This window comes from Hypanus sabinus, chromosome 10 (assembly GCF_030144855.1).
Source record: "Hypanus sabinus isolate sHypSab1 chromosome 10, sHypSab1.hap1, whole genome shotgun sequence".
In the NCBI taxonomy this organism is placed as follows: domain Eukaryota; kingdom Metazoa; phylum Chordata; class Chondrichthyes; order Myliobatiformes; family Dasyatidae; genus Hypanus; species Hypanus sabinus.
In genome coordinates this window covers 71,915,029-71,934,228 of record NC_082715.1, presented here as the reverse complement: position 1 = coordinate 71,934,228, position 19,200 = coordinate 71,915,029, and the positions used below count along the sequence as shown (strand labels likewise).

The window sequence follows — 19,200 nt, the reverse complement described above, 5'->3', positions numbered from 1 at the left end:
ATGTGAAATGCTGCAAGTCCAATTCACTGATTGATTGGTGGACAGCAGGGGAAGATGGCAAAGGGGCTGCATTACTGCCTGCGTACAGCCACCAGAAGAAATGCTTCGGAGTTAGTGCTCTCTACCAGACAATGTGGTATGGCATCATGCTGGAACTGTGCTGCCCCTCTCCCCCAATGTTCACTTGGCAGAGTACAAACTGTATTATATACAACTGAAGATTTCTGGAATGTTCACGGACTCAGGGTCTGGGTCGATATTTTTTAGTGTGTCTGTATTTTACTGATATCTTATATGTGCAATATGTGACTTTTGCTGTGCGTGACTATTGGTACAGTGTTTTGCACCTTGGCCCCGGAGCAACTGCTTTGTTAGGCTATATTAATTGTGTTCACATATGGTTGATTGGCAATTAAACTTGAGCTTGAAATGCGAGCCAGAAATATCCTGGTAATAATGCCATGCATAACGCAGAGTCATTACTTTATCCAAGGAGACAGTTCAAAGTTCAAATCAAATTCATTAGCAAAATACATATTCTATATGTCATTATACTATTCTCTGGACTCATTTCTTGCAGGCATTTACAGTAGAACAAATTGATGTGGTGAAATCAATGCAAAACTATACACAAAGTTAAAAACCAATTTGCAGAAGACAAACTGTGCAAATATATAAAAAAGTCTAATAATAGTAAAGAGAGAAAGAAGGAAAGAAATAGGTAACATTAAAAACACGAGTTATAGGGTCTTTGAACATGACTCAATAAGGTTGTGGAATCAGCTAAGTGTTGTGATGAATGAAGTTATCAACTCTGGTTCAACAACCTGATGGTTGAAGGGTAACAAGTGTTCCTGAATCTGGAGATGTGGGATCTGTGGCTCCTGGACCTCCTTCCCAATGGCAGGAGTACCAGGTGGGACTCAACAGAATAACAGCTCAGCATGGACTAGATGGGCTGAAGGGGCATGCTTCTGTGCTGTTGTGTTCTTTGAACCTAAGACAGGAAAATAGGCAAAATCCACTGGCAGATTAAGGGACCTAACATTGAAAAATACATACAAATTTTCTCAGCTTGTAAGCCATCAGAAAGATAAGGACAAGGGACTAAAGGTCCATGGAAAAGACATTATTGACAACTACAGTTCATGCTCCAAGAATTCATTCCATTCTTATCATAGGGAACAATGTAAAAGTAATGATTGCAGGTTAGGCAAACTTCTCTACGAGCCTTTAATATCTGAAGGAGAAGTGAGTTACTGTGAAAAATGAAAAGAATTTGGCAGTAGGTCTTACTAGATCATTCTTCAAATGAGTCACATTAACCCAATGGGCCAGACAGCTTCTTTCCCCATTGCCCCTTGAGTCAGAGAAGAGGAGCTATGAATACGATAAGCTTTATTTGTCGCATGAACATTGAAATGTGCCATTTGCATCGTTAAATGTGCTGTGCAGCCGGCAAGTGTCACCATGCTTCTGACGCTAACGCAGCACTGGCCCTGAGCGTACATCTTTTGGAATGTACAAAGGATTGAGAGTCATTGAATGGTTTATTGTACATAATTTTATTTTTGAATAAAGTATATTCTGTTTAATAAAAAAAATCCCTCACAGACAATGGCAGCAACCAAACTCCAGTCTTATAGCTGGTACTGTAAATCATTGCACTAACTGTGCTTCTGTGCCACTTCTGATCCAGCTCAGTCTCAATATAAATGAAAGCTAAATAACTCCCATCTGTTACTACATTCAAGAGATTCTGCAAGTGCTTGAAATCCAGAGCAACACAGACAAAATACTAAAGGATCTCAGCATGTCAGGCAGCATCTATGGAGGAGAATAAACAGTTGACATTCCAGGCTAAAACCCTTCATTGATCTGAAATGTCAACTGTTCATCTCTCTCCATAGATGCTGTCTGACTTGTTGAGTTCTTCCAGCATTTTGTGTGTGCTGCTCTGGATTTCAAGCATTTACAGAATCTCTTGTGTTAATCATGGACAATTCCTTTTGGTTTAGGCTTTTGGCATCTTCTACTCCCTCTCTCTGATTAATAAGTTTCACTATATTTCCTTCTCCTAGATTCAATACGATAATTTAAAATACAATTGCCTGGTTTTACTGTTTTTATTTATTTAGAGATTATTTAGTCTAGCCCAACAAACCGCACTGCCTAGCAACCGACTGATTTTAACAAGACAATTTACAATGACCAATTACCTATTGACTGGTAGGTTAGCCCAGTAGGAGGAAACCAGAGCACTCAGAGGAAACCCATGCACACACAGGAAAGCAACATACAAGCTTTCTTACAGAGGACACTGGAACTGAAATCTGAACTATGATGTCCCAAGCTGTAATAGTATCACTCTACCCTCTACTTTACTGCGGTGCCTCTCGGAATGGTATCTATTCTTATACCTTGCTTTCACCACAGTGGATTTCTGATGATACCAATTATCAACAGTATTACCCTTCTTTTACCGGCAGAACTGGAGAAAAAAAAGGTGAGGAGTAGGTTTGAAAGATGGGGGGGAAGAGACGAGAAACGCCAGGCGATAGGTAAAACCTGGAGTGGGAGAGGTGAAGCAAAAGCTGGAAATTGATTGGGGAAACAGACAGAAGGCCCTGAAAGAAAGAAAACGGGGGTGGGGGGGGGGGAAGGAGCAACAGAGAAAAGCGATGGGCGGGCAAGGAGATAACATGAGAGAGGCTTAAGGGGATGGGAAATGGTGAACATGGGGTGGGGGGGGAGGCATTACCAGATCTTGAGAAATCAATATTCATGCCGTCAGGTTGAAGTTGTTGTTCCTCCAAGCTAACTGTGGCCTAATCCCGGCAGTGGAGAAGGCCATGGTCGAACATATCAGAATGGGAATGGGAATTGGAATTAAAATGGGTGGCCACTGGGAGATCCTGCATGTTCTGGCAGATGGAGCATTAACTCTCAGCAAAACGGTCTCACTGATATACAATAGGCCACACTGGGAGCACCGAACACAGTCTGCGACCCCAAGAGACTCACAGGTGAAGTGTTGCCTCACCTGGAAGGACTATTTAGGCCCCTGGATGGTGGTGAGGGTGGAGGTGTAGGGGCAGATGTTGCACTTGTTCCACTTGCAAGGATAAGTGCCAAGAGGGAGATCAGTGAGGAGGGATAAATGGACAATGGAGTTGCATAGGCAGCAATCCCTGCAGAAATCAGAAAATGGTGGGGAGGGAAAGATGTGTTTGGTGGTGGGATCCATTTGGAGGTGGCGGAAGTTTTGGAGAATTATGTGCTGAACGCAGAGGCTGGTGGGGTGGTAGATGTGGACTCTATATGCTTCAATGTGCATGTGACAAATAAAACTGATCTAATCTTTAATAAATTGTCTAAAAGTATTTTATTGCCACTATCATTCTCAAGTTCAAGTTATTGTCATTCAACAATACACATGTATACCAGCAAAAGAAACACATTCCTCTGGACCACGGTGCAGATCAAGGTAGTGTAGATAAAACTCACACACATAATACACTATTAACACCAGTACATTAACAAATAATAAGGTGCATTTATGACACATGTTAGAAAGCAGATTCTACTGGCAATTCATGTATGATGAGGCTTGGATGGTGAGATCAGGAGTCTTATGGCCTTGGGGAAGAAACTGTTTCTCATCTTAACAGTTCATGCCTTAATGCTATGGTTACTCCAGCCTATTGTAGGGGGATCAAGGAAATTGTTAGATAGGTTCTTATTGCTAATATCAAGCAGGAAATATGGTAGCTGACTTGCACGAAGGAGTCTACCACGAGCATCATCAGACAATGGTCAGATAATATGTTTTTAACCATGTCGAATGATAGTTAATTGTTGGCAATCCTGATGAGAACTCTCAACCTCTTTGTTATAAAATTGCCTTGAAGACAGAACAACCACCAAAGAAAATCAACAGGGCTCCAGCCTCAAAAGAACGACAACACTTTTCCAGTGATGACAGTTACGTCACTCTTGCTTGGGGATATCAGTATTGTCACTTACGTGTGGAGTTCAATTTACACCCATGAACACCCGATTTGGAAGCTGCCAAATAACATTAAATTTCTCTTCTTAGCGCTCCAGAAGTTTTCATTGGTTGCTTATTATTTAGTGTTGCTTATTAGTTATCAGTCATTTTGAGAAGACTTGAACATAAAAGCAAAGATGTAATGCTGAGGCCTTACCAGGCATTGATCAGACCACATCTGGAGTATTGTGAGCAGTTTTGGGCCCCATATCTAAGTAAGGATGTGCTGGCAGTGGAGAGAGTACAGAGGAGGTTCACAAGGATAGTTCTATAAATGAAATGTTTAATGTACGAGGAACATTTGATGGTTTTGGGCTGGTACCCACAGAGTTTAGAAGAATGAAGGGGAATCTCATTGAAACCAATCAAATATTGAAAGGCCTAGATAGAGTTGATGTGGAAAGGATGTTTCCTATAGAAGGGGAGTCTAGGACTAGAGGGTGCAGCCTCATAACACAAGGATATCCCTTTAGAACAGAGATGAGGAGGAATGTCTTTAGCCAGAGGGTGATGAGTCTGTGGAAGTCATTGGTACAGACATTGTAGAAACCAAGTCACTGGTTACAGTCAATGCTCAGGTTGATAGGTTCTAAATTAGTAAGGGTGTCAAAAGTTATGGGGAGAAGGTAAGAGAATAGAATTGAAAGGGATAATAAATCAACTATGATGGAATAGCTGAACAGACTTGATGGGCTAAATGGCCTAATTCTATTCCTATGTCTTATGGTCTTATTGAAAATCACAGTTTTCATACCTTTTATATATTTATCAGTTTTATTTTAATAAAGTCTGTGGAGGTCATGAATCCTTGCAAATAATCTCTCAGGGATTTGTAATTTGGAAGATTTTTTTTTATTTATTCTACTTTTGCAGAATAAATAGTGATGTTGAAATTTCTATCAAGTTCATTGGAGTGCCTTTAAGGAGTTCTTGCTGTGAGTTTATTTCACTTTTATTGTAGTAGTTAGCAGAACACTTTACAGTGCCAGTGATCATCATCTGGGGTTCAATTCCTACTGCAGCATATGAGAGGGTTCTATGTTCTATCCTTGACGACAGGGCTTTCTTCCTGATGCTTCAGTTTTCATCCATATTCTAACGGTGTACAAGGTTAGGGTTAGTAAGTTGTGGGAACGCCATGTTGGCGCTGGGAGCATGGTGACATCCGTCAACAGCACATTCATGCCACAAGCAACGCATCTCACTATGTTTCAAAGTATATGTGACAAATAAAGCAAATCATTAAATTAAAAAAAGCAAACAAGCTGTCAATCTCTGCCCTACTTCTGGCCCTTAAAATACTTTTAAAGAACATAAATTTCAGCCCTTGCAGATTTGTTTGCTGAACAGCGTTTGGACAATAAGATTCCTACCTTGGTAGATGAGCTTAAACCCTTGTTTGTTCTCTGAGTGATCGCTGTAGAAGTGGATGATTGTGTCATGAGTCGTGCTGAGCAGAGCAGGTGGGAGATCCACTCCACTGAACTGTCCGATCAAAGAGCTGGTGTCACCTGGTCCATTTCGAATCTCCAAGAAATCATGATTGGCTTCAGTTGAAAAATTCAGAAACTGAATCTCAGCACCTGTGTTGGTGGAAACATGACCATGACATACTATAAAACATGACCATGATCACAGATAGAAATAAAGAAAATAAAACAATTGCATCTCAGCCTGATAATCGTTATACAGCGTGTTCTTTTGATAGATACCAACAACTTAATCTCTCCATCAGATTCAAGGGGAGATTCCAACATCGTAACACAAAATAACTGAAAGGTTCAGAGGAGGCTCACGAGAATGATTCCAGAAATAAAAGGGTTAACATGTGAGGAGTGTTTGATGGACTAGGCCTGTCATTGCTGGAGTTTAGAAGAGTGAGGCTGATGTCATTGAAACCTATTGAATATTGAAAGGCTAAGGTAGAGCGGATGTGAAGAGGAAGTTTCTTAACAGTGGGGGAGTCCAGGAACAAAGGATACAGCATCAGAGTAGAGTAAGGTCCCTTTAGAACAGAAATGAGGGGGATTTTCTTTAGCAAGAAGGTAGTGGATCTGTGGAATTTATTGCTACAGATGGCTGTGGAGACTGAGTCATTATACGTATTTAAAGCAGAGGTTATGGGTTCTTGATTAGCAAGGGCATCAAAGTTTATGGGGAAAAAGCAGGAGAATGGGGTTGAGAGGGAAAATAAATTAACCATGATAGAATTGCAGATTTGACTCGAAGTGCCGAATGGCCTAATTCTGCTCCTATGCCTTTTCATCTAATAATTATGAAAAAACACTGCAAATAGTCAAATTTTGTATGTCGGCAATTTCTGACAATTAATATAAAATGCTTGATGTTAGATAACTGATTCACAAGTCAGTAAGCTGTAGTTGGGAAATCAAGATCTAAATTCTTTGGATGCAAACAGGTGGAAGTTGTAAAAGAGATTGAACACCAGCTTTATTTGTCACGTGTACATCGAAACATACAGTGAAATGAGTCAGTTGCATCAAAACAAATCAGCGAGTATTGTGCTGGGAAATCCACAAATGTCACTATGCTTCTTATGTCAGCACGGTATGTCCACAACACACAAACCCCTACCCGTATGTCTTTTGGAACGTTGCAGGAAATCGGAGCATCTGGAGGAAATCCATGTGGTCACGTGAAGTACATACAAACTCCTTACAGACAGTGGTAGGAGTCAAACCCCAAAATTACAACTTGGGTTTTAGAGCAATTGTGCTCACCACTACACTTTCATGTCACACCTAAGATATTAGCTACTCAATGAGTGGTTCCAGGCCATGTCACTTTTGGTGGGGGGGGAGGGGGACTGAGTTAAGATATCAACATGTGCACTAAACGGTGTTTAAGAAATTAAAACTCTGCAAAACGGTGTGCTGCAACAAGTCAAGGATTGTGTACGAGTAGATAAACAAATGTCCCCAGATGCATGGTGGAGTGCAATCTGTCTAGTTGTATCATATCTGATGCAAAGGCATCTGTGCACAGGACTGCAAAAATTTACAGAGGGTGGTAAACACAGTCAGCTCCATTGTGGACACTAGTGTCCTCACCATCTTTCAAAAGTGATGCCTCAAGAAGACAACATCCATCATTAAGGACCCTCAACATCTGGGACATGCCCTCATTACTATCATCAGGGAGGAGGTACAGGAGCCTGAAGACACACATGCAATGTTTTAGGAAGAGCTTCTTCCCCTCAGTAATCAAGTTTCTGAACTGTCCATTACCTTATTATTTTGCTCCGTTTTTGCACTATTTATGCATTTTTCATGTTTCCTGCTGTAACTTATATTTTTTTATGACTTTGCAATGTTCTGCAGCTGCATTACAGCAAATTTCATGACATATGACAGAGATAATAAACCTGATCCCAATTCTGATTCTTCATATATTGTAGATCTTGACATATGGTAGAAGAAATGAAGGCTGTTGTTTAGTGAGACTGCTCTTGCGGCCACCATTTTGTGAACTGGTTTCCTGAACTAGCTCCTGCAGGATTGAAGTGAGCAATTATTTTTCTTTATTTTATTTGGAGATACAGCTCAGTAACTGTCCCCTCCAGCCAATGAGCCAAAACCACCCATTTACACCCAAGTGACCAATAAACTTATTAACCTGTAAGTCTTTGGAATGTGGGAAAAACCAGAGTCACCAGAGTAAACCCACAAGGTCATGGGCACAGTGTACAAACTCCTTACAGAAAGCTGTGGGAATTGAATCCCAATTACTGGTACTATAATATCAATGCTAACCGCTACACTACTGTGCTGACTACTTCCTACCCACACAGAGGCAGTACAAAGGAAAAGGTAAAACAGGGTACAGAATAAAGTGTAACAGTTTCAGCAAATGCAGGACTCTCAAACCTACTTGTCATCTGGGAATGATGGGCAAACAACAGTCTACACTTGTGCCCCCAACACATCCTCAGACACTGTTGGTTTATGTTTTTCTGGTGAATTCTGCTTATCTGATGCTATTTGCCTGTGAGGTTGCTGAAAGTAACTTTTTATTTTGTACCAGTGCATACACATACTTGTACAGATCAAGTTCAATTTTATTGTCACTTTACTGTGTACAATGAAGCAATATTCCTCCAGATCAAAGTACACAACTCACACACAACTTATGAAGTAATATTACCACAAATAACATATTATAAAATATATTCCAGAAGATTGACAGTCAGCATAAGGTGCATTTACGACACAAGTGAAGAAGTAAACCGTATAATGTTACTGGTACTATAATGCTACCAGTGGAAGATAACAAACTTAACTTCGTATAGTGAGAGAGGGCTCTGATACTCTGCGTTGTTAAAGTAACAGAGCCTAGCAATGTGAGGGAGAGTATTGCTAGCCCTGACCACTATCCCCTCACCTGACCATTTAAGGAAGGTTTAACACAGAGCCCATAATCATACCTTGTAATAGATTGCAGTCTACAGCAAATGATGCACAAATTCATCAGGAAAACACCGCTGCTTTTGATGAGCTGTGCTTTGTGATATTCACAAAATAAGAGAGGGAAACGTGGTTCATTGATGTTTGACTCTGGGTTTTAATATAAAAACACTCACTCACTGAGATAAATGATGCGTTTTCTGACACAGAGATGGCTTCCTCCAGCAGGCATGCTATCATTTCTCCATAGGAGCCACTGAATTTGAGAATCAATTGACATCATTTTGAGCTTCAGCAGACAGTCTTAGTAATGTTCAGTGTGGAGAACAAACACACTTTGCTTCCCTGGTGCACCAGCAAGAAATGAATAATGCTGAGAGGTAATCACAAGTGTGGCGATGGGGAAAGTGGAAGTTTTTTTTTGAAGGTATTTCACTCGCCTAATGAGGTTAGGTCTGAATTTAAACTTCTTAATTACAGACATAGTAAATTGTGTTCTACCACAACGTACATTCGTGCATTAAAAACAAACACATGTGTAAAAAAGAATCAAAAATTGAAACCAAGCATCACAGAGGAAGGTTTCATGGAGTTACACTTAGAACCATCCAGTTCTGGTCACCTACCTACAGGAAAGATATCAATAAGATTGAAAGAGTACAGAGAACATTTACAAGATGTCACCCAGACTTGAGGACCTGAGTTATGAGGAAAAATTGAATAGGTTACGACTTTGTTCACTGCAGTGCAGGAGAATGAGAGAAGATTTGATAGAGGTATATAAAATTGTGAGGGGTTAGATTGGGTGAATACAATCAAGTTTTTTCCACTGAGGTTGGGTGAGACTGCAACTAGAGGTGATGGGTTAAGGATGAAAGGGGGATCTTCTTCTCTGTCAGCGCAAGTTGTGGGTGGGGTTCAATTTCAACATTTAGGAGAAATTTGGATAGGTACATGGAGGGGAGTGAAATGGAGGGCTATGATCTGGGTGGGCTATTTGACTCTACAGCACAGGAATACGCCCTTCAGCCCACCATGTTGTGCTGAACTAATTTTGACAGTGACACAAACTTAAACTATTCCCTCCTGCCTACATGAAGACAATATCCCTCAACACAGGAGCCCCTTGGGGTTGTGTACTAAGTGCCCTCCCTTACTCACTGTATATCCATGACTGTGTTGCCACCCACAGCTCTAATCTGCTAATTAAATTTGCCGACAACACTACATTGATTGGCCTTATCTCAAACAATAATGAGGTGGTCTACAGGGAGTCATCTCTCTGACATAGTGGTGTCAAGATAACAACCTCTCCCTCAATGTCACAAAAACAAAGCAGCTGGTTGTGGATTACAGGAGGAATGGAGATGAGCTAATCCCCACTGACATCATTGAATCTGGGGCTGAGAGGGTTAACAGCTTTAAATTCCTCAGCATCCACTTCACTGAGGATCTCACGTGGTCTGTACAGACCAGCTGTGTGGTGAAAAAGGCACAACAGTGCCTCTTTCACCTCAGACGGTTGAGGAAGTTTTGTATGGGCCCCCAAATCCTAAGAACCTTCTACAGGGTCACAACTGAGAGCTTCCTGACTGGCTGTATCACTGCCTGGTATGGGAACTGTACCATCATAGTGTTGCATGATTCTGCAGAGTGGTGCGGACAGCCCAGCACATCTGTAGTTGTGAACTCCCCATAGTTCAGGACACTTACAAGGACAGGTGTGTAAAAGGGGCCCGTAGATTACTGGGGACTCAAGTCATCCCAACCACAATCTATTCCAGCTGCTACCCTCTGGGAAACGGTACCGTAGCATAAAAGCCAGGACCAAAGGCTCCAGGACAGCTTCTTCAACCAGGCCATCAGAATGATTAACTAACGCTGATTTGAGTTTATTCTATGTTACATTGACTCTTCTATTTATAAATTACTACGATTGCACATTGCACATTTAGTTGGAAATGTAATGTAAAGATTTTTACTCATCATATATGTGAAGAATGTAAGAAATCAAGTCAATTCAATTCATTCTAAGCACACTTATGTGCTTCCATCATTAAATTAAATTTTTATATAATTCTAAGAGCCTCCTAAATGCTCCTGTCATATCTGTCTCCATTGGCACCCCTGGCAGTGCATTCCAGGCACCCAACACTGTGTAAGAACATCCTGCCATGCATATCTCCTTTGAACTTAACTACTCTCTCCTTAGATTTAGATTCAGATTCACAATTATATATTTCATGTACATTGGAGCATACAGAGACATATGTCGCTTGCTTTAACAAGGAACATCACTAAGGATGTGATGGGGGCAGCCCACAAGTTTCACTATGCACTCTGGTGCCAACACAGCCTGCCCAGAATGTTCATCAGTGCAGCACAAGACACAAGAAAACAGAACAGCAATACCAAAACAAGCCCTATAGCTACCTACAATCCATCCACTCACACATATACACAATCCTCTGACCTTAGGTACATCCCCCCACTATTAAATATTTTACTCTGGGAAAAAGATACCGGCTGTCTACTCTAGATATGCACATAATAACTTTTAAAATTCTATCAGGTTTCCCCTTAGTCTGTGCCTCTCAGGAGGAAACAATTCAAGTTTTTTCACTCGTTCCTTCTCACTCTTGCCCTGTAATCCAGGCAGCATCTTAGTGAACCTCAATCAAAACTGAGAATCAGAGGCGGTAGAGGGTCGGGGATTCCAGAGACCTTGGGTAAGGCAGCTGAAGGTATAAAGTCAAAATCACTGCAAAGTTATGCAGTGGAACTGACATTGTGGATGCACTGCTAAGGGAGTGTCAGACAGCAGGAAGAGAGAACATTGAGCATCACAACACAGTACAGATTCTTCAGCCCACAATGTTGTGCCAACCTTTTAATCTAAAAGTTCTCTAACACACAGCACTCCATTATTCTGTCATCCATGTGCCAATGTAAGAGTCCCTTCATGTCCCCAAAATATCTGCCTCTACCACCAAACCTGGCAGAACAATCCACACACTAACCACTCCTTGAGTAATAAAAGCTACCTCTTACATCCTCTCTATACTTCGTCCAATCACATTAATATATATCAGCCATTTCCACCCTGGGGAAAAAGACTGGCTGTCCATTTGATCTGTCCCTCATATCAATCCTTTTAGTTCTTCAGTGATCAGTTCTCTACTGACAATTTACTTCGATATGCTCACAATGTTCAAAGTTTCAAGTTCAAAGTAAATTTATTTTCTATGTACATATTGTATATATCATAATAAACTACCCTGAGATTCACTTTCTTGCAGACGTATTACAGGAAACCAAAGAAATACAATATAATTTATGAAAAAAAACTATAAATAACAAACACTGACAAATAACCAATGTGCAAAAGACATACCTTGCAAATAATAAAAAAGTAAACAAATAATACAGAGATGTAGTGTCCTTGAAAGTGAATCTATTTTTTTGTGGTATTAGTTCAGTGCTGAGATGAGTAAAGTTCAGGTGGCCGACGGTTGAACAGGGTTAACCATTTCTGAACCTGATGGAGTGCAACCTAAAGTTCTTGTACCTCCCTTCCAAAGGCAAGAGGAAGAAGAGAGCATAGACAAGATGGTTGGAGTCCCTGATGATGAATGCTGCTTTCTTGTGGCAGTGCTCCATGTAAATGCTTTAAATTTCAGTCATCTCAAGGATATATCCTGATAGCTTTTATTCAAAAGAACCTAACACTGAAGTGAATATTCCTCATCATTGATTAGGATTCTACCACAGTGCTTTTATTTAATCAACTATCTGATGTTGTGAAGTCTTGCGTGAGATTGCAAGGCTTCTTCAACCAGATCCATCACACATTAAACCTCACCAGCAGCTCATCTCCCAACACTGGAGGTCAAATTACTTTTTTTAAATCATTCAAATGGAAAGAATATTTTAAAATAACTTGTTCTACACCCTGTGTAAAAGAACTTATCTTAATAAAACAATTTCATCTCTCCATTGAAATTATTAAACAAAACCAATTGATGCAATTTGATGCTGTTTTGGGATTTCACACAATTAATGAACTGGATATGCTGTTATATTTTTCCTTTCTCAATATCAAAGAAGGTGATATTGAAAGCACTCCCACAAGAAAGCAGCATCCATCATCAAGGACCCTCACCATCAAGGCCATGCTCTCTTCTTGCTGTTGCGTCAGCAAAGAGCCTCAAGAACCATGTCACCAGATTTAGGAACAGCGATTATCCCTCAACAATCATGCTCCTGAACCACAAGGATACCTTCACTCACACCAACACTGTTCCTACAACCTATAGACTCACATTCAAGGATTCTTCATCTCATGGTCTAGATATTTATTGCTTATTTATTTCTTATCAATGTTTTGTTTGTTTCGGTTTTCTTTTTGTATTGCACAGTTTTACAAACATATTGGTTGTTTGTCCATCCTGTTGTGTATGGTTTTTCATTGATTATATTGCGGAGTTTTTTTGTATTTACTAAAATAAAATGAATTTCAGGGTCATATGTGGTAACATTTATGTACTTTGATATTAAATTTATTTAGAAGTTTGACTTTTTGAACTTTGAAATTACCCCATCAGTGCTGTGGCCTGTCTAAAGATGAGAAAGTTTGACTGGTCACTTTATGATCCACAGGACTGCAGATTAGTGAAGCAATTAACACAATTGCTTTACATCATCAAAGATTGGAACATCAGCGTCCAATTCCCACTGTTATCTGGAAGGAGTTTGTATGTTCTCGTTGTGACTATGTGGGTCTCCTCCAGGTGTTCCCATTTCCTAACACAAGAAATTCTGCAGATGCTGGAAATCTAGAGCTACACGCATAACATGCTGGAGGAGCTCAGCAGGTCTGGTAGCATTTAGGAAAAGGAATAAACATTTGATATTTCAGGCCAATTTTCTTCATCAGGGTCTCATCAGGCCTTCATCAAACCTGATAAAGTGTCTCAGCCTGAAAACATTTATTCCTCTCCACAGATGCTTCCTAAACTGCTGAGTTCCACCGCTACTTTGTGGGTGATGCTCCATTTTACTCCCATATTCCAAAGAGCATGGGTTAGTAAGTTGTGGGCATGGTATGCTGGCACGGGAAGTGTGGTGACTCTGGTGGATTGCCCCCAGCAAATCCTCAATGGTCAGTGACACAAATGGTGCAATTCACTGTAGTTTTTGATGTTTCAAAGTACATGTGACAAATAAATCTAATCTTTAATCTTTATCTTTTATGTTTAATGGTCTGTACTGAAAGTGTGGATCTTAGACATAGCTACCGGAACACCAACAACTGGTCCAAGATTTTGGGGTTCGGGAAGTGAAGAGAAAGCCTCTTCTAGAATCACTGCCGAAAAAGATGCTAGAGAATGAGTCATAAAGTCATAGTCATAGAGCAGTATAGCACAAAAACAGGCCATTCGGCCCATCTAGTCTGCATCAAACTCTTATTCTGCTGAACCCCATTGACTCTCACCAGGACCATAGCCCTCTATACCCCTCCATCTATGTACTTATTCAAACTTCTCCTGAATGTTGTAACGAAACCTGCATCCACCACTTCGAATGGCAGCCTGTTCCTCATTTTCACGACTTTCTGAGTGAAGATGGTCCTCTTCAGGGTCCCCTTAAATGATTACCCTTTCACTCTTCAGCTATGACCTTTAGTTCTAGCTTGACCCAATCTCAGTGGTAAAAGCCTGCTTGCACTGAACCCTATCTAAGCCCCTCATAATTTTGTATACATCTATGAAATCGTCCCTCAATATTCTATGCTTCAGAGAATAATATCCTAACCTGTTCAGCCTTTCCCTTCTGCCCTGGCAAAATCCTTGTAAGTTCTCTCCGAATTCCTTCAATCATATTTCTATCTTTCCTGTAGATAGGTGATCAGAATAAGGTATGATTAAGGTTAAATTCATATCCTAGTGAATGGGGATTGAGAGGGAAAATAATCTGTCATGATGGAACAGACTTCTTGGGCCAAGTGGCCTAATTCTTGTCTTACATTTTATGGTCTTATGGCAAAAAATTATATCACATGGGTATTGGTCCAAACTAAATGGACCAACATGCTTGCCTTCCATTCCTCCTGTGACATCTTCTGATGAGTTCCAAGGAGCATTGGCAGCTGGTTAGTGAAAGGCAGTTTATGATTGTTGCAAAGGAGTGCTTATTGACCCAGTTATTATTCCAACTATCACACATTCAAGGACACTAGAAAATCTTCCCCAAGACACTTCAGGAAATTGCCAATTGCAGACATTTCCTGATTAAACTCATCCACCATTCAAACACTCAACAAGGAACATTAATTATGAAAGATCTTGGCCTGAAGTGTCAACTGTTTTTTCCCTCTCCATAGAATTTGCCTAACCTGTTGAGTCCCTTCAGCATATTATGTGTGTTGTTCCAGATATCCAGCAACTTTTCTGTTTATGGGACTTCTATTTTCTTATTATGAATAAAATTTTGCAACAGTTTCATTGCATGTACTAATGGGAAAATTTATTTCCAAATTTTTTGCTCTGTTAAGTGCACTAGTTGTAAACATTACCTTGCACTAACCATAAAACAAAACTCATACTATAATATACTGATCATATTAGTAATCATTCCATCATTTCATCTTAAAATTATCAGTATGCAATGAATTCAGAAAAAAAACTATTGTGTTTGTACTTATTACAGAGTTTCACCCTTTACTTAGGATCATATGAACCTGCAGAGAGTTGTAAACTCAGCCAGCTCCATCATGGACATGCCCTCTTCACATTGCTACTAGCAGGGAAGAGTACAGGAGCCTGATAACCAACACCCAATGTTTTAGGAACAATTTTTTTCCCCTCTGACCTCACATTTCTGAACCAATGAGCCTATGAACAATAACTCACTATTTTGCAACACTCACAAAGTGCTGCAGGAACTCAGCAGACCAGACAGCATCTACAGAAAAGAGTAAATAGTCGATGTTTCAGGCCAGGACTTATCAGGATTCCATAGATGCTGGCTGGCTTGCTGAGTTCCTCCAGCATTTTGTGTGTGTTGCTTTGGATTTCCAATATCTCTTTTTGTTCTCTTTTTGCACTAATTTTTAAAAAAATTATTTCTTATTGTAAATTAGAATAATGTTACATATTACATTGTACTCCGGCCACAAAAAAAAAACTTCACAACATATGTCAGTGATAATAAACCTGATTCCCATTTTGACATCACATTTTTCCAAAACTCTTCAGACAAAACTTTAGTTGAATATATCTCTTGTCCTCGGAGATTTGGAATGGAGTTTAATCTCATCGAGGAGATCTGATAAACCCCAGGGATCAAAGGTAAGTGCCTGAATAAAGAACCAAAGCTCACAGAAAGAAGTGCTGAATATATTTATAAAAGGTAAACACTTTCTGTATCAAATATCATAGGAACATTCTTACCGTATCCAATGGGCAATAAAATCTTCCACGAACAATCCAGATTGCTCGGGTAATTTCCAGGAAATCCAGGGCTAAGTATGACATTCTTCAGTTCCATCAGTATTCCTCCACATTTAGCTGATCAACAATAAAACAAGGATGTTATTTATCCATCCAATTGTCTTCTGTCAAGTCAAGTTCCTTTCATTAACAGGTTATACCATATTCAATGCAATGATAGCTTTCAAACTCAACATAATTTGAATTTGAAAATTACAAGCATTTCAAAATACAATTTATAATTTTGCATTTGCATCTTGAATAATGAAAGACAGCATAATAAGCAAATCTATTATCCAGATCATTTTTCAAGCTTTCTTCAATAAGTTACACAAATTATAGTATGTCACTCTTGGGGATATGGTTAATATATCCAAATAAATAGCAATAGGTCATTGCCAGTCATAATCTCAATGGCTCTTCACACAGCCCCAGATCACCTGAACAGATCAAACACCTGTTTGTTGACTATAACTCAGTGTTTAACACTATCATTCCTACAGTCATGATCAATAAGCTACAGAACCTCCCTCTGCAATTGGATCCTTGACTTCCTCACTGGAAGAATCTGTGTGGATTGGTAAACATATCTCCTCCTTGCTGATGATCAACACCAATGCAGCTCAGGGGATGTGTGCTTAGCCCACTACTCTACACTCTATATCTATGTTAAAATGCCATCTATAAATTTACTAATGATGCAACCATTGTTGGTAGAATCTCAGATGGAGATGAGAGGGTGTACAGGAGCAAGATATACCAACCAGTTGAGTGGTGTCGCAGCAACAACCTTTCACTCTACGTCAGTAAGACAAAAGAATAGATTGTAGACTACAGGAAGGGTAAGTCAAGGAAACACAAACCAATTGGACCTAACCTGGTCCCAATATATCAATGCAACTATAAATAAGACAAGATAGCAGTTATTTGTTATTAGAAGTTTAAGTAGATTTGATTTGTCACCAAAAGCACTTGACAACTTCAGCAGATGTACTGTGGAGAGTATTCTGACGGGCTACATCACTGTCTGTTATGGAGGGGGAGGTCTTCTGTTCTGGATGGAATGAAGCTACAGAAAGTTATTAAAATCGTCGGCTTTATCTTGGTTGTAGTCTCCATAGTATCCAAGACACCTTCAAGGAGCGGTGCCTCAGAAAGGCAAAATCCATTATTGAGGACCCCCATTATACAAGACATGCCCTCTATTCATTGTGACCATCATGATGGAGATACAGAAACCTGAAGGCGCACACTCAGCGATTTCGGAGCAGTTTCTTCCACTCTGCCATCTAATTTCTAAGTGGACGTTGAACCCAGCAACACCACCTCACTATTTTAATTTAACTATTTAATATATACTTACTGTAATTGATCTATTATTTTTCTATATTATCAAGTATAGAATTGAACTGCTGCTGCTAAATTAACAAATTTTACGACAAATGTCGGTGATATTAAATCCAATTCTGATTCTGATATGATTAATTACACATATAAAATAATGGAGGAAATCAGCAGCTAGGCAGGAACTGTGGAGATGAATAAACAGTTCAAGTTTCAGGTGGAGACTATTAATCGGGCCTGGAAAGGAAGAGGGTAAAAGCCAGTATAAGAAAATGGGGCAAGGGGAAGGAGTACAACCTTTCAGATGAAAGGTGAAGCCTATGGTGGGGGGCGGGTGGAAGTGAGTGTGTGGGGGAGGGGTTGGTGAAGTGAGAAGCTGGGAGGTGATGGGTTGAATGGGTTGAAGAGGTAAAGGAATGAAGAAGGAGAAATCTGACAGGAAAGGACTGTTGATCATGGGCAGGTGAGGAAAAAAGGAGTACAAGTAAGAAGGCTAAGGGGGAGCCAGAAAGGGGAAGAGGGGAGACATTACCAGAATTTTCACAACATATTTCAGTGATAATAAATCTGATTCTGATTTTGATACAGGGCTTTGACTGGAAACATTAACAATTCTTTTCCTCCAACAAATTTTGCTTGGCCCATTCAGTTCTTCCAGAACATCTGTAGTCTCGTGTGTCTTTTACATTTTCATACCAATGCTTGAATACAGTCCTAAAGCCATGAACCGATACGTTTATGAACAGGCTCTGCAAGTTATACAAAAAGCTAGTCTACAATTGCTACTTAGCATGAACACAAGAAAATAGCTAGCTCTGGATGGAAACTAACTGACATCCTGTCAAGGCAATAAAAGATTAGTCTTAACACTGCTTCTGTTGAAGAAGGCAATGAATTTTATCATACACGTATTACCTTGTGCAAAGATGCAAGGGATTTGAAGTAGCTGACTTCACAATCTACCAGAAAATAGGTTCCCTAACCCTAATGCACAGCAAGTGACACCATCAGTCATAATGAGCTGGATCACACACTCATCTTGATCTTGAACTTACCAAATGGAACAGTTAGCTATTTTTTCATTCTTTTTAAGTATAAGAATAATTTGCCCCAACAGTTTTTTTTAAACATGGAAACCAACAAACTAGAGATATGCTGGTACATTTGACTTGCACCTCTCTCATAAAATGCATTGGGTTCCTCAGCTCAAATTTCAATATTCAAAGTCCAAAGTAAATTTGTTATCAAAGAACTTGTATGTCACCCTGAGATTAATTTTCATGTAGGCATTCACAGTAAGTACAAACAAATACAACAAACTTAATGAAAAACTACACACAAGGACTGACAATCAATGTACAAAAGAAGACAAACAGTGCAAATACAAAAAAGGAACAAATAATAAACACATAATACTGACAACATAAGTTGTCAAACTTATGACATAAGTTGTCAACTTAAAATTAAATCAATAAGTGAGATAGTAAATCAGCGCTAGAACATTGCAACCAAGACCTCATTTACTTGATTCTAATCGTCGCTCTGAGTAAAAAAGATCAGACGTGTTTGACCAACTGATTTTTTTTGCGCTTTAAGGTCTTATTATTTAACTCATTATTTAAATGTTAGAGTAACTTTTTTGTTATTCAAAATATTTGAATAGTGCTTAAAGCTCAAACTTCAAAATTCATTCACAGTTGGACAAAGAAATACAATAGAATTAATGAAAAGCTACATATAAACAAAGACAGACAAATAACCTATGAGCAAAAGAGTGCATTTCCCATTAATGGTCCTAAAAATTGGCAACAGGTCACTTATATCACTGCTGTTTCTGGAACCTCATTCTATATAAAAAAAAAAATTCCAACATATTTCCTTACATTGGTTT

The 19,200-nt window shown here is 39.5% G+C and overlaps 1 protein-coding gene across 1 annotated transcript in view; it reads right to left on the bottom strand.

Moving 5' to 3' along the window:
• LOC132400744 (CUB and sushi domain-containing protein 1-like) overlaps positions 1–19,200 on the bottom strand; it is a 2,029,389-nt gene that overhangs the window by 240,692 nt on the left and 1,769,497 nt on the right. Inside the window, exons 40-41 of the mRNA XM_059982042.1 lie at positions 15,927–16,043; positions 5,425–5,634 (exon numbers count right to left, since the gene is read on the bottom strand). Coding sequence (XP_059838025.1) covers positions 5,425–5,634; positions 15,927–16,043 — 327 coding nt within the window. The remainder of the gene's footprint in view (positions 1–5,424; positions 5,635–15,926; positions 16,044–19,200) is intronic.